Source organism: Oncorhynchus nerka, linkage group LG2, assembly GCF_034236695.1.
Source record: "Oncorhynchus nerka isolate Pitt River linkage group LG2, Oner_Uvic_2.0, whole genome shotgun sequence".
Lineage (NCBI taxonomy): Eukaryota > Metazoa > Chordata > Actinopteri > Salmoniformes > Salmonidae > Oncorhynchus > Oncorhynchus nerka.
In genome coordinates this window covers 27,186,768-27,207,163 of record NC_088397.1, presented here as the reverse complement: position 1 = coordinate 27,207,163, position 20,396 = coordinate 27,186,768, and the positions used below count along the sequence as shown (strand labels likewise).

General features: G+C 44.8%; 1 protein-coding gene across 3 annotated transcripts in view; it reads right to left on the bottom strand.

The window, feature by feature from the left end:
• Positions 1 to 18,779, bottom strand: part of LOC115133297 (protein TANC1-like) — a 48,445-nt gene extending 29,666 nt beyond the window's left edge. For all 3 annotated transcript variants that reach the window (XR_010465273.1, XM_029666409.2, XM_065025337.1), the window contains exons 1-4: positions 18,697 to 18,779; positions 14,798 to 14,931; positions 13,309 to 13,519; positions 8,667 to 8,948 (exon numbers count right to left, since the gene is read on the bottom strand). Coding sequence is in view for 2 of the 3 variants with exons in the window: in XM_029666409.2 (XP_029522269.1) it covers positions 8,667 to 8,948; positions 13,309 to 13,519; positions 14,798 to 14,878 (574 nt within the window). In the remaining variant the exon portion in view is untranslated. The remainder of the gene's footprint in view (positions 1 to 8,666; positions 8,949 to 13,308; positions 13,520 to 14,797; positions 14,932 to 18,696) is intronic.
• Positions 18,780 to 20,396: the final 1,617 nt, after the last annotated feature.

Below are 20,396 nucleotides of genomic sequence, written 5' to 3'. Positions count from 1 at the left end.
CCCTACCTGGGATGGGGGAAGGGTTTTTCGGGAGGGAAACTGGAGCTAAAGTGTGTATGTACTGTCTGTCATGGTACAAATGTGGATAATCGACAGGTATTGATTCTGGTGGTACTGGTAAGCATGGAGAAGTATTTTGTTTTAAAGTTGTAAGGATAGTGGTAAGTGTCTCAACATGTAATCCTATCATGGTAACTGATGAATTGAATTGCAGCTAGGTGTAATTCTAATGGTTTGGCTGATACTAGGAACAGAAGAGCAGTTTTCACATGGCTAAAAGAGGATGACCATATTTATTGTTTACACGAAACTCGTTCAATATCTTCTGACAAAGTGGCCTGGGGGAAAAAAAAGAGTAGGATGCTCAAATCTATTTCTGTCATGGGCTAAGGAATTCAAAAGGTGGTCTAATCCTACTGACAAACAATCAGGATCCCAAGGTACGATCTGTTCAAATGGACCCTCAAGGAAGATGGATTGCTTTGAATGTACTACTTGATGATAAACAGACGTGGCTCATAAATATATAAGGGTCGAATAATGACGATCCAAACTTCTTTGAGAAAATGTATAATAATCTCATTAGTCTCCAAGATACAAATAATGCTATTTTAATGTTAGGGGACTCCAATACAGATTTATGTACATCCACACTGTAAAGGCAAACATACTATCACCCTCTGACGCTCAAAGTGATCACGAATATTATGGACACGTTGGAATTGACTGATATTTGGAGGCTAATAAAAATACTTAATACTTAAATCAAGCTAGCCGGATTGATTATTTTTCTTTTCTATGGAGCCAAAAGTAAACAAAGTATTGATTGAGGATGGAATGCAATCAGACCATCAACTTATGTCCCTCCAGATAACTATGAGAGAATTTCTACGAGGATGGGGATATTGGAAATTGAACCAGGGTTTATTGGAAGACAGTACTTTCTTAACAAAAACGAACCAGAAATATATAACAGATTTCTTCAGGCACAATACAGGTTCAGCGGACCCACTTATCGTATGGGATGCCTTTACATTTGTTTTTAGAGGCCACTCAATTCAGTTGTCCTCCCCGGAACTAAAATGGTTTGGGTCAACGGAGAAACGACTTACATCAGAAATAGAAAAACTAGCATTACAAATGATGTACTACTGAACCACCGGATAATCTAGATGCAAAACAGACAGAGAAACTTATTTAGGAAAGATCGGGTTTCAATTATACCAAAAACTGAGCAAATAGCACTTTGTGACATCGGCTGATGTAAAATAAATCAAATGGGATTGATTGATGGAGAAGGGCGACAAATGCACCTAGTTTTCCTTCAACCGTCAATATAGAAACGCAACCAAACATAATCTACAGACAATAGTTACAAACAATGGAGAAATCCTTATCTCATCAAAGGAGTAAAATTATTATTTTTTAATGTATTTTACCCCATTTTTCAATCTTGTCTCATCGCTGCAACTCCCCAACAGGCTCAGGAGAGGAGAAAGTGGAGTCATGCGTCCTCTGAAACATGACACGCCTAACCGCAATCCTTAACACCCGCCTGCCAGCCACACCAATGTGTCGGAGGAATCACTGTTCAACTGGCGACCAGGGTCAGCCCGCAGGCACCCGGCCCACCACAAGGAGTCAATAGAGCACAATGAGTCAAGTAAAGCCCCACTGACCAAACCCTCCCCTAACCAGTGCGCCGTCCTATGGGACTCCCGACCACGGCCGGTTGTGGCACAGCCCAGGAAATGAACCCAGGCCTGTAGTAACACCTCTAGCACTGCATGCGATGCAGTGCCTTAGACCTCTGCGCCACTCGGGAGGCCTAAGTCAAATATTTTAAACAAAGGTTCTCTTGTCAAGTTCTTACAATCTCAATTAACAATGAGTTTTGTGAAATCCTTCTCCCAAAAAATCATGTTCTGCAACCAAAAAAACCAACTTGCGATGGCCTAATTACACAGGACGACCTACGGTTGGCAAATGATTCCCTTCAGACGGGGAAAGCCCTGGTCTCGATGGCATTCCAATAGAGATCATATCTGCTGAGAGATCCACTACTACCATGTTTTAATTACTCGTATATACTGTAAACGACAAACTATCGGACACACAAAAAGAGGGACTGATCTCTCTCCTACTGAAGCAGGAGCCAGGGGGCAGTACAAAGACCCGGTATCTCCAAACAATTGGAGGCCCTTCAATGTCGTGACGCCAAAAATATTGGCAAAATGTACTGCTCATAGAATTAAAAAGGATCCTACCGGACATTCAGACGGGATTCTTAAAAGGAAGACAACATTAGACTCTTAAAATCTTTATAGCAGATTTTAAGACAGCATTCGATACAGCAGATCTAGAATCAGTTTATAAGTGCCTAGATTTCCTTCAGCTTTTGAGAATCTCTCATGAGATGGGTAAAAGTAATGTACAACAACCCTTTATGTAAAATACACAGTGCTTGCGGAAAGTATTCAGACCCCTTGACTTTTTCCACATTTTGTTACGCTACAGCCTTGTTCTGGAGAATAAAAGCAGACTCGTGTGAGAATTTCGTTTTTTTTTGTCCTTTAATGGCAAACCAAAGAAAGTTAAACAGGCATATTTGTATAACGAACATGAGTTTGAAGGGTTACAACTATTAAATATTAAGACATTAAACCTCTCACTTAAAGCCTCCATTATACCAAAATGATATCTAAATCCAAACGGGTTTTCCAGCAGGCTACTAAAAGAGGCTCATTCAACATTCAAAAGGGGTCTCTTTGCCGTTATGTAGATTAACACCAACCTTTTCCGGTGGATTGACAATGGAACCCTGTTTAAAGTATTCATCCGTTTGAAATGAAGCCATACAGAGATGGTTACAAATCCAATTTCCTCCTCTGGAAGAGTCTGAATAAGTATTACAGCAAACAGTACGTCTAAACTACAACGTACTGATGAAGGAAATAACCATTTTATTGTCACAAAAAAATATAAGAAATTATAAGAAATTACATTGAAAATAAGGACAGTCAAAAAAAATTGTCACACAAGCAATTAACAAAGGCGTATAGGGACGTATGATCGATACAAAAAGGTTTAACCAACTCATCACAGCTCTGCCACAAGAATGTAAGGGGCAATTACTCAAAAGAGAAAGGAATTCGTTAGTTTATCTGCCGCCAGTCAAAAACCACGCATGGCTTAAAATGACTCGTATTCCCGCACATCGCAAAATATATCAGTTTCACTTAAAGTCGAGAGGTTTGACAACTGTTCTGCATCAAATTCCAGATAATTGAGAAGAGATTTTTTTGATGCCCCTTAACCATGGCATGGGGTTTGTGAACCGTTGTACAAAACATTTGACGCATCGATCCGTTCTTTTCAAATGAAACTATTATATGTAATGTTCTCGCCACAAAAAAAAAAGAATGCTCAGTAGATGGGGTGAGGCCTGTGCCCGCTGCAACGAAGAAACAGAATCAATAGATGATCACTTTTGGAGTCAGGTTCGGGAGTGGTTGTTGAGTCAAAATGTCTGTGTTCAGATGGATGTAGAAACAGTACTGTTAGGAGATCAATTTTTTTTAATTTTTTATAAAAAAAATCATTATCCTTTCAGTTGAACTATTTACTCTTAGGCCAATCTCGGTAGGAATTGTACAAATAGAGAGGTTTGAGACCCTCTTAAAAGTAAAATAGAAGAATGTATAGCAAAAGGAAATAGTCAAATGCTAAAATGGGTTAGTCTGTGGACAACTGAGGGTTGGAATTAAGATTAGAGGGATTGGTTGACTTGACGATGCACCTAGAGTTCAGTACAAATGTTAGGAGGCTGTACAGGGCATTCGGAAAGCATTCAGACCCCTTCACTTTTCCACATTTTGTTACGTTGCTGCCTTATTTGAAATTGGATTAAATCATTTCCCCCCTCATCAATCTACACACAATACCCCACAACGACAAAGCAAAAACAGATTTTTCGAAATGTTTGCATTTTTATAAAAAACACAAAACTGAAATATCACATTTACATAAGCATTCAGACCCTTTACTCAGTACTTTGTTGAAGCACCTTGGGCAGTGATTACAGCCTCGAGTCTTCTTGGGTATGACGCTACAAGCTTGGCACACCTGTATTTGTGGTGTTTCTCCTATTCTTCTCTGCAGATCCTCTCAAGCTCTGTCAGGTTGGATGGGGAGCGTCGCTGCACAACTATTTTCTGTTCTCTCCAGAGATGTTTGATCAGGTTCAAGTCCAGGCTCTGGCTGGGCCACTCAATGACATTCAGAGACTTGCCCTGAAGTCACTCCTTCGTTGTCTTGGCTGTGTGCTTAGAGTCGTTGTCCTGTTGGAAGGTGAACCTTCGCCCGAGTCTGAGCACCCTGGAGCAGGTTTCATCAAGAATCTTTCTGTAATTCCCTCCGTTCATCTCTATCTCAATCCTGACTAGTCTCCCAGTCCCTGCCGCTGAAAAACATCCCCACGGCATGATTCTGCCACCACCATGCTTCCCGTAGGGATGGTGCCAGGTTTCCTCCAGACGTGACTCTTGGCATTCAGGCCAAAGAGTTCAATCTTGGTTCCATCAAACCAGATAATCTTGTTTCTCATGTGAGAGTTCTTTAGGTGCCTTTTGGCAAACTGTCATGTGCCTTTTACTGAGAAGTGGCTTCCGTCTGGCCACTCTACCATGAAGGCCTGATTGGTGGAGTGCTGCAGAGATGGTGGTCCTTGTGGAAGGTTATCCAATCTCCACAGAGGAACTCTGGAGCTCTGTCAGAGTGACCATCTGGTTCTTGGTCACCTCCTTGACCAAGGCCCTTCTTCCCGAATGCTCAGTTTGGCCGGGCGGCCAGCTCTAGCAAGAGTCTTGGTGGTTCCAAACTTCTTCCATTTAAGAATGATGGAGGCCACTGTGTTCTTGGGGACCTTCAATGCTGCAGAAATGTTTTGGTACCATTCCCCAGATCTGTGCCTTGACACATTCTGTCTCGGAGCTCTACGGACAATTCCTTCAACCTCATGGCTTGGTTTATGGGACCTTATATAGATAGACAGGTGTGTAACTTTGATGAGGAACCTTTTTTATTTAATGAATTTTAGAACAAGATTGTAACGTAAGAAAATGTGGAAAAGGCAAGGGGTCTGAATACTTTCGAATGCACTGTATATATATTTAATTTGTATGTTTTCCACCAGGTCCTCCAACCAGGGGAGTGGGTGGTAGGAACAAAACAAAAAAAGTGGAACAGAAATAACATATTGGCCAGCAGCATACCACCCTGCATCCCACTGCTGGCTTACCTCTGAAGCTAAGCAGGGTTGGTCCTGGTCGGTCCCTGGATGGAAGACCAGATGCTACTGGAAGTGGTGTTGGAGGCACTCATTCCTCTAGTCTAAAATAAAAAATATCCCAATGCCCCAGGGCAGTGATTGGGGACATTGCCCTGTGTACGGAGCCGTCTTTCGGATGGGATTTTAAATGGGTGTCCTGACTCTCTGTGGTCACTAAAGATCCTATGGCACTTATCATAAGAGCAGTGGTCTTAACCCCGGTAGCCTGTAATGTATTTCAGCCTTAAGGGAGAGCGATTCAAGACTCTTGTCCTTGAGTAAAATGGGAAACAAATCGGTCATCGTTCTTCCCTTATGCTGCCCATGTTTTGTGACGTCAAATATTCTGGAGAAAGAAACTCAAGGATAAAACACAAAGACACACAGAGAGCCAGCTGCAGCACACACACACACACACACGCACACACGCACACACGAACGCATCGTATAGTAAATCCTCTCACTCTCGGCTTCCATTTTACTTCTCCTCCGTCCGCTGTCCCCCCTCCTCTCTTTTTCTGCCTCTCTTTCTCTGTCATGCTCATTTGCTCACTCTTCAACAACTCATTCAAATGGGTGTTGACCACTAGATCAGTAAATGTTGTATGGTGATGATGATCTAAGTGAATCCTCATCCAGCCTGGGAATATCAACAGCTCACTACAGGTCAGGACATAGTCAGGTCCAGAGACCAGCTCCAATTACACCTGTTCTGTAGCAGAATGTTGTGTTTGTTAGGACCAGTCCATTTTAGTTCTCTCTGCTCTGCTCCACCAGACCTAGCTTTCTCTGCTCTGCTCCACCAGGCCTAGCTCTCTCTTCTCTGCTCCACCAGGCCTAGTTCTCTCTGCTCTGCTCCACCAGGCCTAGTTCTCTCTGCTCTGCTCCACCAGGCCTAGTTCTCTCTGCTCTGCTCCACCAGGCCTAGTTCTTTCTGCTCTGCTCCACCAGGCCTAGTTCTCTCTGCTCTGCTCCACCAGGCCTAGTTCTCTCTGCTCTGCTCCACCAGGCCTAGTTCTCTCTGCTCTGCTCCACCAGGCCTAGTTCTCTCTGCTCTTCTCTACCAGGCCTAGTTCTCTCTGCTCTGCTCCACCAGGCCTAGTTCTCTCTGCTCTCCTCCACCAGGCCTAGTTCTCTCTTCTCTGCTCCACCAGGCCTAGTTCTCTCTGCTCTGCTCCACCAGGCCTAGTTCTTTCTTCTCTGCTCCACCAGGCCTAGTTCTCTCTGCTCTGCTCCACCAGGCCTAGTTCTCTCTGCTCTTCTCTACCAGGCCTAGTTCTCTCTGCTCTGCTCCACCAGGCCTAGTTCTCTCTGCTCTTCTCTACCAGGCCTAGTTCTCTTTGCTCTGCTCCACCAGGCCTAGTTCTCTCTGATCTGAGTGAGTGAGAGGAGATCCAATAGAAGTGGCTTATGAATTCAAGTCTGGCAAAGAAGCAGCTAACTAGATTACAGTCATTTCCTTTGGGAAACAATCTGCTTGTCGGATCTGGATGTGATATAACAGTACAGTAATATCTGGATAGGGAGGTTGTAGATAGATATACACAGATGTTCTGTCTGTGTGTGTGTGTGTGCGCGCGCACATGTGTGGGTGTGTGAGCATATGGGTGTGTGCATGTTGTTTTAATGAATCTGCAGTAACTGTTGTATAGTAGCTAGATGGGGCTTGAGGCTTCTAGATTCAAGTTTAATCGCTCTATTTGTAGTAAAGCTGTGATTGAAGCATCTCTAAGTTATTTAGTACTGCCTTTTGTTCCGCGTGGGAAGGCAAGGAACTATAGCTGTCATGATCGAGCCATACTACGAACTCAGCGGCCGTTCACTCTCTCTCTCTCTCTCTCCCCCTCTCTCTCTCCCTCATACAGCACATAAATCCATAGTGCGCGGCCCAGCCTCCTGTACTACCGTATAATCTGGCATTACATGAGACCTTTAATCTCCTCAGAGTGGAATCACAAGAGGAACGTCACGTTGCTCTGCTTTGTGACACGTACTGCACAGCTCACAGGACAGGAGCGGAAGTGGACCAGGAAATGGCCTGTATGGCGCTACACTTCACCTCGCCCACTGGAACACCATGTTTACAACCCCAACATCGCCCCCATCGTGTCCAGTCTAGCGGTGAGTCACACCTGGATCTTGGGGAAAAGCGGTTGGCGGCTGGACCAGGCTATTGTTCAGCGTTAGAACCATTGAGCTCAGAGATACACTTCACATCACCATCATGCCCATTATACTGCTGAGACCACCTACGTCTTGTTCCATCCAGGGCCAGGTTACTGTTAAACAACGTACACATTTTCTTTCCCACAATCTTCCACCTCACATACATGTTGTTTGGTATGATAATAATCTCAGAGCACTATGATGAAAGCTACAGCGGCAGTTGAATGGAAAGAGCTCTCGGGGGGGGGGTCTGCCCTCTTTCAATGGCACCGCAGGAATACTGACATTCTATTCACACACGGCGCCACTTAACTCTCAAGCTGTACTGAAATCAGCAGGTATACGTGGGACTAACACTTCCTCTGTGCTCGGGCCACCACAGCACAAAAACAGATAGAAACCTATGTAGAGCGTGGGCTTTGAAAGAAACCAAACATGTCCTGTGTTACTACCATCCTTGTCCCCCCCCCCCATCACAACCTGAACGGGAGGTCTATTCAAACAAATAATACCATGCATGCTCATTTCTAGCAATTAAAGTTCTCCACGAGCAGCATCCCTAACAAACAGAAGAGTCTGTCCGTCATTTCAGTGGATCCACTCCCCTGAGAGATCGTCGTCGTCGCCCCCGCTCTCCAAATGGAGTGACATCTAACGAAGGATAAAGTTGTCTCTTGTTCTCTCAAACACAGAGGAGAAACAGATGTAGGATAACAACGCAAACCCTCCTGGAATACTGTAGCCGGTAGCGTTCACTGTCTCCATCCTCCAGAGACGTAATGCCGTATGCCGTCCTCGTCTAACGACAGAAACTAGGCAGAAAGCAGCTCTGTCTAATGGCTCTTCCAAGTCACAGAAACCACATGGTCAGAAAAAGCTACAACTACAGCTGTTTTAGCTACACAAATGAATGGAGGAAAGAGAGCTTCGCCACAAAAACGATTGGTTCTAGACACCTGGCCAAGGTAGAACTGTTTGATTGTCTTTCATGGCTTCCTTTCCTCATCTCCTTTCCCTCATCACCGCTAAAAGGTAAAAGGACTGGATAGATCTCCAACGTACTGCTTTCATCTATCATGCCCTGCTAGGCCAGTAATCATAGAGGAAAGGACACAAGGGAAGGAGACTAGTTGAGACACCACCAGTCAAGAGGCATGAGATGGCCACTCACCTGCCACAGAGTTAGGGCGTGGCATCACAAGGGAAGAAGTGCTGTGCGTGTGGCGTTGTGGGAGGGGCCTCTTGGCTGGGGGCGGAGTTCTGGGTTCCCCTAGGATGGTGACTTCAGACCTGGGCGGGGCCTCGCTGGGCCCTGGCAGGTCGTCCTTGGCGACGTGAGGGCAGTAGTCGCCTCTGTGCCCTCCATGCCCAGCGGCCCTCCGGCTGCCACCTTTGCTCAGATCCAGAGTGGAACCGCCGCGGTCCTCATTCTCAGAAGAGCTGGTGATGGTAGCTGAGGCACAGAGGGAGTAGACAGGGGTAAGGTGACTACAAACAACAAAACCAAACGGTTGACTAAAGGCCTTTGGGATGAGATCAAGTTAGGAATCGTTCACTGTGCTTTTCCAGTCTGGGATGTTATTGGCAGTGACACTGTACTGAGTTAAAGAGTAAGAGTCTGATCATCAGTCACATCAACAGTGGCGAGGCATCAGTCACACATCGACATCAACACAATCAAACGCTTGTACTCTGCACCCCTTGCCCTTTTGTATTTACCTATAAATACAAGCTCTATTTAGGGAGAAAGATGTCCTATTTTAGAAAGTCCAGACCCGTACGCAGCAAAAACAGCAACGTCCCAGTTTTGTCAAGAGGGACCTGAAGCCTCTCGACTAAAGTGGCACAGGCAAAAAGAGAGCGAGAGAGAGAGTTGGGAGAGAGAGAGAGAGAGAGAGAGAGAGAGAGAGAGAGAGAGAGAGAGAGAGTTGGGAGAGAGAAAGACTTGACTGAGAACTCAAAGGAAGGTGAAACAAGTATCATCTATCTCTATTTCTTCAGTCAGTGCTGAGGCCCTTATCTTAATCAGGTTTATTGACAATGAGAGTAATGCGATACAGTTGAGGTCGGAAGATTACATACACTTAGGTTGGAGTCATTAAAACTCGTTTTTCAACCACTTCACACATTTCTTGTGAACAAACTATAGTTTTGGCAAGTCGGTTAAGACATCTACTTTGTGCATGACACAAGTCATTTTTCCAATAATTGTTTAAAGACAGATTATTTAACTTGTAATTCACTGTATCACAATCCCAGTGGGTCATATGTTAACATACACTAAGTTGACTGTGCCTTTAAACAGCTTGGAAAATTCCAGAAAATTATGTTTTGGCTTTAGAAGGTTCTGATACGCTAATAGACATAATTTGGAGGTGTACCTGTGGATGTATTTCAAGGCTTACCTTCAAACTCAGTGCCTCTTTGCTTGACATCATGAGAAAATCAAAAGAAATCAGCCAAGACCTCAAACAAAGAAACAAATTGTAGACCTCCACAGGTCTGGTTCATCTTTGGGAGCAATTTCCAAACGCCTGAAGGTACCACGTTAATCTGTACAAACAACAGTACGCAAGTATTAACACCATGGGACCACGCAGTCGTCATACCGCTTAGGAAGGAGACGTGTTCTGTCTCCTAGAGATGAACGTACTTTGGTGCGAAAAGTGCAAATCAATCCCAGAACAAGAGCAAAGGACCTTGTGAAGATGCTGGAGAAAACAGGTACAGAAATCCACAGTAAAACGAGTCCTATATTGACATAACCTGAAAGGTCACTCAGCAAGGAAGAAGCCACTGCTGTAAAACCGCCATAAAAAAGCCAGACTACGGTTTGCAACTGCACATGGGGACAAAGATCATACTTTTTGGAGAAATGTCCTCTGGTCTGATGAAACAAAAAAATAACTGTTTGGCCATAATGACCATCATTATGTTTGGAGGAAAAAGGGGGGGCTTACAAGCTGAAGAACACCATCCCAACCGCGAAGCACGAGGGTGGCAGCATCATGTTGTGGGGGTGCTTTGCTGCAGGAGGGACTGGTGCACTTCACAAAATAGATGGCATCATGAGGGAGGAAAATTACGTGGATATATTGAAGCAACATCTCAAGACATCAGTCAGGAAGTTAAAGCTTGGTCGCAAATGGATCTTCCAAATGGACAATGACCCCAAGCATACTTCCAAATTTGTGGCAAAATGGCTTAAGGACAACAAAGTCAAGGTATTTGAGTGGCCATTACAAAGCCCTGAACTCAATCCTATAGATCATTTGTGGGCAGAACTGAAAAAGCATGTGCGAGCATGGAGGCCTACAAACCTGACACACTTACACCAGCTCTGTCAGGAGGAATGGGTCAAAATTCACCCAACTCATTGTGGGAAGCTTGTGGAAGGCTACCTGAAACGTTTAACCCAGGTTAAACAATTTAAAGGCAATGCTACCAGATACTAATTGAGTGTATGTAAACTTCTGACCCACTGGGAATGTGATGAAAGAAATTAAAGGTGAAATAAATCATTCTCTCTGCTATATTATTCTGACATTTCACATTCTTAAAATAAAGTGGTGATCCTAACTGACCTAAGACAGGGAATTGTTACTAGGATTAAATGTCAGGAATTGTGAAAAACTGTTTAAATGTATTTGGCTAAGGTGTATGTAAACTTCCGACTTCAACTGTATATTATTGAGATATATAGATGACAAATGGAAGGACGAGATGTTTTTTTTCTTCTTCCATATACACTACTGGTCAAAAGTTTTAGAACACCTACTCATTCAAGGGTTTTTCTTTATTTGTACTATTTTCTACATTGTAGAATAATAGTGAAGACATGAAAACTATAAAATAACACATATGGAATCATGTACTAACCAAAAAAGTGTTAAACAAATCTAAATATATTTTTCGAATAGGTACCCCTTGATGACAGCTTTGCACACTCTTGGCATTCTCTCAACCAGCTACATGGGGTAGTCACCTGGAATGTATTTCAATTAACATGTGTGCCTTGTTAAAAGTTAATTAGTGGAATTTCTTTCCTTCTTAATGTGTTGTGACAAGGTAGGGGTGGTATACAGAAGATAGCCTTATTTGGTAAAAGACCAAGTCCAGCATACCACCCTGCAGCATACCACCCTGCATACCACTGCTGGCTTGCTTCTAAAGCTATGCAGGGTTGGTCCTGGTCAGTCCCTGGATGGGGGACCAGATGTTGCTGGAAGTGGTGTTGGAGGGCCAGTAGGCACTCTTTCCTCTGGTCTAAAAAATAAATATCCCAATTCCCCAGGGCACTGCTCTGTGTAGGGTGCCGTCTTTCGGATGGGACGTTAAACGGGTGTCCTGACTCTCTGAGGTCAATAAAGATCCCATGGCACTTATCGTAAGTGTTAACCCCGGTGTCCTGGCTAAATTCCCAATCTGGCCCTCAAACCATCACGGTCACCTAATAATACCCAGTTTACAATTGGCTCATTCCCCCTCTCCCCTGTAACTATTCCCCAGGTCGTTGCTGTAAATGAGAACGTGTTCATAGTCAACTTACCTGGTAAAATAATGGATTAAAAAAATATTATGGAAAGAACAGCTCAAATAAGCAAAGAAAAATTACAGTCCATCATTACTTTAAGATATAAAAAAGGTCAGTCAATACGGAATAGTTTGCACTTGAATAGTTTCTTCAAGTGCAGTCGCAAAAACCATCAAGCGCTATGATGAAACTGGCTCTCATGAGGACCGCCACAGGAATGGAAGACTCATAGTTACCTCTGCTGCAGAGGATAAGTTCATTAGAGTTACCAGCCTCAGAAATTGCAGCCCAAATAAATGCTTCACAGAGTTCAAGTAACAGACACATCTCAACATCAACTGTTCAGAGGAGACTGTGTGAATCAGACATTCATGGTTGAATTGCTGCAAAGAAACCACTAAAGAAACCACTACTAAAGGAAACGAATAATAAGAAGAGACTTGCCAAGAAACACGATCAATGGACATTAGACCTGTGGAAATGTGTCCTTTGGTCTGGAGTGCAAATTGGAGATTTTGGGTTCCAACCGTGATGTCTTTGTGAGACATGGTGTGGGTGAACGGATGATCTCTGCATGTGTATTTCCCACTATAAAGCTTGGAGGAGGAGGTGTGATGGTGCTTTGCTGGTGACACTGTCAGTGATTTATTTAGAATTCAAAGCACACTTAACCAGCATGGCTACCACAGCATTCTGCAACGATACGCCATCCCATCTGGTTTGCGTTAGTTGGACTATCATTTGTTTTTCAACAGGATAATGACCCAACACACCTCCAGGCTGTGTAAGGGCTATTTGACCAAGAAGGAGAGTGATGGAGTGCTGCGTCAGATGACCTGGCCTCAATCAAATTGAGATGGTTTCGGATGAGTCGGACCTCAGAGTGAAGCAAAAGCAGCCAACAAGTGCTCAGCATATGTGGGAACTCCTTCAAGACCGTTGGAAAAGCATTCCAGGTGAAGCTGGTTGAGAGAATGCCAAGAGTGTGCAAAGCTGTCATCAAGGCAAAGGGTGGCTATTTGAAGAATCTCAAATATAACATATATTTTGATTTGTTTAACACTTTTTTGGTTACTACATGATTCCATATGTGTTATTTCATAGTTTTGATGTCTTCACTATTATTCTGCAATGTAGAAAATACTAAAAAGAAAGAAAAACCCTTGAATGAGTAGGTGCTCTAAAACGCACATATCAATTATTTATCAGGAGGTGAGAAGAAAATATCTGAATTTAAATTGATCCAACTACGGTGATGATGGTCTATATAAGTACTCACCTATGATTCCGCTATCCTGGCTCTCAAGTGTGGAGTTTGGGCTCCGGCAGGGACTGGGGCGGAGGAGGGTCCCACCTGGGCTGGGATTGGGGAGACAGGGCCCCCCGGTACTGCTACTACCCATGGTGGAGCAGGGGCTGTCTGAGCATGGAGACGTAGTGCTGCAGGTCAATGTGGAGCATGGGCTCACCGCCTGGCCAGAGACATTACACTACAGACAGAGAGGGAGAGAGAGAGAGAGAGAGAGAGAGAGAGATAGAGAGAAAGGCAGAGCGGGATGAGAGAGAGAGCGAGAGAGATAGGCAGAGAGGGATGAAAGAGAGAGAGAGAGAGGTGAGAGTGGTGATGAGAGAGAGAGTGTGAGAGAGATAGGCAGAGGGATGAGAGAGAGAGATAGGCAGAGAGGGATGAGAGAGAGAGAGAGAGATAGGCAGAGAGGGATGAGAGAGAGAGAGAGAGAGAGAGAGAGAGAGAGAGAAAGGTGAGAGAGGGATGAGTGAAAGAAAGAGAGAGAAAGGTGAGAGAGGGGTGAGAGAGAGAAAGAGGAGGCAGTCAGGGAGAAAGGGAGGAGAGTTGGATAGAAAGGGTGGCAAGATAAGAGAGATATAGAAAGAGAAAGAGCAGAGAGAAGAGAGAGAGAGAAAGAGGTGTTTTATTTAAAGTATTATCAGAGGTATAGACCCTGTTGGCATCCTTTCCAGCTGTCCCCAGGTTAATGCATGGTATATAGGTCATTGTATATACAGTAAGTGTGTGTGTGTGTGTGTGTCAATATCCCCCTCTCCTCCCAATGTCCCCAAACCCCAATATCTGCATCCTTCTTCATATGTCTCCAACAACACCCAAACCCTACCATTCCTAGATCCTATATGTCTCAACTCACCCCAGCACCCAGCGTTTCTGCAACGTTAGAGAACGTTCAGCTCAGTGCTTTTCCCACTTTACCACCCCATCATTTATCTGAACCAGGACACGGTACACTGCTCACAGCCGACACATTGTCTCCATAAAACTGGCTCCATCTGGAGCTCAGGTGGAGGAAGGAGGTTAGGAAAGTGGGGCAATGCTCAAACGGTGATAGAATGATACAGTACAGTATATAAACCTCCTGCGGGCTCAACAGCATGTGGCGAGCCAATGCAACAAGATTAAAAGCAAGATATTCAACTGACATCACCTTACGTACACATTCCATAAACAAAATGACATTACAGTATATGCTTTCAAATACTAAGACAAGAGTGCCTCGGGTTTTCTTTTCAACTGGTCATTTACCTTGTAGTTTCTAAATGTGCAGCTTAACCAAAACAAACTCTCAATCTTGGTTATCATACAAAACATTGCCTTGAAGAAACCATACAAAAACTCCTCACTTCATCTGCAAAGAAAACACACGAGCCTCCTTTTCATATTTCTGACATCTGACTTCCTCAGTCACTCTCCCTCCTTCCTTCTACCCATCCTTCCCACCATCTTTCCTTTCACATACCTTCTTTTCCCTCCAGTCCTCCATGGGGGTGCTAGGCGAGGCTGGGGTCCCTTCTCCCAGTAAGAAGCCCAGCCTGGTCATCAGTTCCTGGGTTGAGAAGGAGGAGGAGCTGGGCTGGAGCTCCGCGTGCAACTCTGGAGGACAGATGGAGAGAGATGACAGACGAGCGGATCGCTGTGAGCAGCACGACGTGACCACACCAAACACACGCGTTCTGTAGCTCAGCCCAGTTCAGTTCAGCTCAGTTCCTCCTTCCTGCCTTTCCTCCTACCTGGCTACGTCGATTGGATGGAGGATTATGTATACTATGCCGACGGAGGAGAGGTTAATGTATGCATCCACAGGTCAGCAGTAGCAGCAGCAGCGCCGGTCGGCCTCATTACCAATGAAGAGGCTGTGGCTTTCTCAGTCCCTGGCTGCACGACTGAAGCAGCTCTCTCTGTGTGTGTGTGTGTCCATATGTGTGTGTGTGTGTGTGCCTGCTCAGCACTCCCGGTTGGTTAGGAGACAGGCGTAGCATCTCAATGAGCTCAGCTCAGCCCTGGCCTCCGGCAGAGGGCAGGCGCCTTTGCACCGTCGTCTTTGGCACTGGCTGCCCTGTCCGGACAGATCGGGCTGAGCTGAGCAATAGGGTGCGTCGATACATCACTGAGATGGGCGTGATGCCACGACCTTTCACCTCTAGGTCACCTACACCACTGTACAGACGCAGAGGAGGATGAGGCGAGGGGGTTCAACACGGCACCTCTATATCCTGTTTACATACAACAGTGAGTTGGAGAATATGATGATGTCTAGGAAACGGAGCTCCTATTGAGAGAGATGAGGAAGAAGGGAAGGAATGTGGGAGGGCCGAGACACAGCTTGTTGGGCGTTAGTTACTCTCAACCCGTCTGGGGTTAGACACATTCTCATCCATCTCTCCCCTCAATCCGTCTTGGGAAAAAAGCTTCCAAAGGTGAACCCTTTTTAGTTCCAGGTAGAACCCTTTTTGGTTTCAGTTAGAACTCTTTTGGGTTCCATGTAGAACTCTCTGTGGAAAGGGTTTTCACATGGAACCCAAAAGGGTTTTACCTGGAAACAAAAAGGGTTCTTCAAAGGGTTCTCTTATGGGGACAGCTCGAAGAACCATTTTAGGTTCAAGAGTGCACCTTTTTTTCTAAGAGTGTATCCCTCCATCCCTCTCCCCCTCTCTCAAGCCCCCAGGATCGCCCCATTCTTTCCTTCTCACTGTCGATATCCTCTCCCCGCCTCCACATAATCCATTGTTCTCTCCAATGAACCGTAGAAATGATGCAATACACAGTAAGCAAATAAGAGGAAACAGCCACCACCACCTCACTATTGCATATATCTCCTCTCTTCTCCCCCCTAAAGTCACAACTTCCCCCATCTCTCAGACAAGGGGCGATGATGAAACGAGCTGACTGGTTAGACGAAAGGCAGGCACCGGCACCTTTCCTACACAGCAGAGATCACATGCAGAGCTGTTAATCACAGACAGTGAGAGAGACAGAAGGACAAACAGACGCTTGGTGGAACACGGGGCTGGACTGTCTGACTGGGGCTCCTGTACGTTCAGATAACCAGAGAAGAGTTCAACGCAGAGTCTGATTCAAGGGTGTACATTACAAATGGGAAAGAAAGAGAGACCGTGAATGCCAGGGTAGTTGGGTGCCATCTTGGATAGAAATCAAAACAGGGGTATCACCTGAACTAAATGAATCCTGTAATGTCACCTTCCATTATCCAGCTTAATGGAAGTGAAGTATTAAACCAACCGTAGTCACAGCAGCTGTCACATTAGCGGCTCCCTTCAAAATGATCACTCTGATACACGTTCTCTTTCTGTGAAAAACATGGATCTGAAGTGTTTTGGTCCACACTGGGTTGTGTAATAGACTGGGAGCTGGAGCACGCTTGGTTGTTTCTGGCAGAACGTTGTTCAATCAAATCTTAGCACACTTCAACCCACTAGGCACAGACTTCAGTTCATCGTTTTTGACTTATATTTGGTTGATTTGTCAACTAACGTGAATTCAATGTGAAATCAACAAAAAAACGTCACCATGACATCAGATTAAGGTTCTAAGTTGTGAAAAAAAGACGAACTTCCCTTAATTAAGTTGATGACTTTTTGGAAATCCAATCAGTTTTCCACGTTGATTCGACATCGTCACATTACACTTTTGGGTTGAAATGACGTGGAAACCAGTGGAGGCTGCTGAGGGGAGGATGGCTAATAATAACGTCTGGAACGAAGTACATGTGGTTTCCATGCGGTTGATACCATTCCATTGACTCCATTCCAGCCATTACTATGAGCCGTCCTCCTCTCAGCAGCCTCCGTTGGTGGGAACAACATTGATTCAGTGGTAAGGCACTTTGGTTAAGCAGAGATCCACCAAAACTGAGAACAAGATCTGGCTCTGCACCCTCCATCTCAAGGAAACACACCTTCAAATTCCGGGTGAAAATTCATCCCTCGTCATTCTTATCCGACAGGCGTATTCTTGGTTTATGTGCAAAAATAGAATAATGACGTGGCCTGTCAAAGTCATTACCAAACTGAATACACTCAAATGCATTTCACAGCTATTCATGTCTAATTCATGAATTTGTTTGAGTCTGCTAAGGTGGTTTTGAAAGGCAAACCTAATCATCTTATATGACGTTAAAATTATACCTCTGCTCCATTCAGGGTTCATTACAATTCATATAACGAGAAAAGCACGTGGAAAAGCAAATATGGAAAACGTCACATTGAAAAGTATTGCAAATTACCACACAAATGAGAAGGAAATGGTTAGTAAATGTATATTATAATGATCTATATTTACTTTACATTCATAACGGTTATTGGAGATACACTGTGGGTCTATGTGGGCAGTGGGAAATGGTGGTTACTGTTTTAAAAAGCTACACTCAAATCACACAACTGTGGCTAAAACTAAACAAGACAAACCGAGAGAGAGAAAGAGAAAAAGTGAGAGGGATGGTGTGACAGTGAGACACAGAGAGAGAGAGAGAGAGAGAGAGAGAGAGAGAGAGAGAGAGAGAGAGAGAAAGAGAGAGGGAGGGTGTGAGAGTGAGACACAGAGAGAGCGAGAGAGAGAGAGAGAGGGAGGGTGTGAGAGTGAGACACAGAGAGAAAGAGAGAGAAAGAGAGAGAGAGAGAGAGAGAGAATGAGCGAGAGAGAGAGAGAGAGAAAGAGAGGGAGAGAACGAGATCGAGTGCATCCTCAATCTATCAGCCAATGTCTCCATCCATTGCCTAAGTGCCCAACTGATTTCCCACCTGAGGTCAGGAAGCTCTAATCAGTGAACCTATGCATTCGGCTCTCCATGGTACTATTACAAACAGCACCTCGTAACTTAAACAACCAGACAATATTGAAAGCTTCATCAATCTAACTCTGACCTCTGCGTGACAAATCCCAGGAGGGTCTATTCAGGGGGTTCGGGAATGATTGAAACACACAGTAAACACACCAGCCCGCTGTCGCCGTTGGTTATGAGAAGCAGAGGGAGAATAGCGGTGCTTGGCAACAAGAGGACATGAGGATGCTGGAGACAGGCTGCTCCGCCTCAGGACTAGCCCCCAGCCTCTCCACATAGACAGCTGTGCAGGGGATGGCTGGCATTTACACTGTTACCCTCAGCACCACTTAGGTTTGGCAGGTCAATTGAACACATGCGCATGCACATACTGTACATGTGCATTTGAAAAAGATTACAGCAGGCACCAAATCAAAGAACTCAAAACTATGGAAGATTTGTTCTCTCTATCCTCTGGACCTCTCTTCCTACTTTTCCAAATGTACTGTATATCATTCTCTCTCCCCTCCCTCGTCTCATCTCTCATCCACAACTCTCTGTGCAGACACGCTCACACTCACCTCTCTGGGCAGTCTTGCTATTGTTTAGAGTGGAAGCGAACGCGTCTCCAGGAAAATAAGGACTCTCCACATACTCCAGCTTCCTGTACAGACCTTCAGTCAGAGCAGCAGAGAGAGAGAGAGTGAGATGGGGGTAACGAGAAAGGGAGGAGAAAGTGAGCGAGAGCGAGAGCAAGAGAGAGAAATTCAACTCTTCCAGATGGGATTTGCAGTGGGGAATTTGAATTTCTCCCACCAGTTGGGAGGAGCCAACATGAACTCAGATACAGGCAGTACAGTATAAACGAATCCCTGTGATGATAACAGCTCAAATCGCCAACATGAGTGTGTGTGTGTGTGTGTGTGCGTGCGTGTGTGCGTGCAAGCGCGTGTGTGTATCTGTGTGAGGCAAAGGTCCACACTACTACAGTGAACTCAGAGCTTCAGCTTGATGCACACTGCACCGCCACCTAGTGTTACTCAGCTAGAATGACGAAGACACAAACGCTGAAGACATCGAAGCATAACCTTCCAAACAAGGTAAACAGTTCCTTTCCAAAGCTGCGCTGGGTCAGTGAGTAAGCGGTAGAATCCCAGTTACCACATAGCCCTGGCATACCACTGAGAAATCACGCATGGAAAAAATACTCAATAAGTTAATGACAAAGTTACTTTAGTGTATTTGCTTTCTAAACTTCCCCAGCCTTCAGTCCTTGGAGATACAGTGAGTTGTTGTTATTGATGTCCTGTATGCTGGACACTATGCACATTTGACAATGATATTTTGAGCATAATCTCCTATATTTCCCAGGGGAAATAAAGTGCTAGCTGTGTGAATAGCCCTTAATCAATCATTAGGCATGTACTGGCTGTGCTATAAACCCACTGGGCTTAAGAACCAGGCAGAGCAATCATAACCTAATCTCCACAAAGAGCACACAAGAGCCTGTCAGAACCGTGGGAGATACTGAACAGAACATGAGATCAATATGCTATGAGCGAGACTCGTCGCTAGGCTAGCAACGAACATAGCAACGAGAACAAGATGACCTGCAAAAAAAGAGAATGATGTAAGTATATTCATTTTTACAGATGATCTATAGATGTGCCCTTCCCTCTGTGTGTGTGTGTGTGTGTGTGTGTGTGTGTGTGTGTGTGTGTGTGTGTGTGTGTGTGTGTGTGTGTGTGTGCGGGTGTGTGTTTGTGCGTGCGGGTGTGTCTGTATGTTTGTGTGTGTTCATTAGAAGAACAGAAGCCTGGTGGATGGCTGTTACAATACCTGGGGACTTGATGCCCATATCTGAGGGCATTATGTAGGACTGGCGATGGACCAGGGGCGAGGAAGGCAGGGAGATGGACTCCCCCTTAGCCAGCTTCCCCCTCGGCCTGCCCCTTGAGGGGTGGGGGTGGTGGGCATGGCTAGGTTCCTGGTAGTGGGTTACCCAAGCACCAGCACCCCTTCGTTGGATACTGTGGCTGTGGTAATCAGCGACTACAGCTAGCAAGAGGAGAGGAAGATATAGTGGGAAAGGTGAGAGAGATTAAAAGGGGTTGGAAAAGAGAAGAGAACAAATTAAACTGTAATCAATAATAGGGCCTATGAAAAGGTGTATCTGGAAATTTAAAGGGATAATCCACCCCAAACCACTTATTCCTATCATTAACAGTGTTAAACAACACTAATATGTGAAACCAATATTTTTTGTGAACAAATGTTTCAT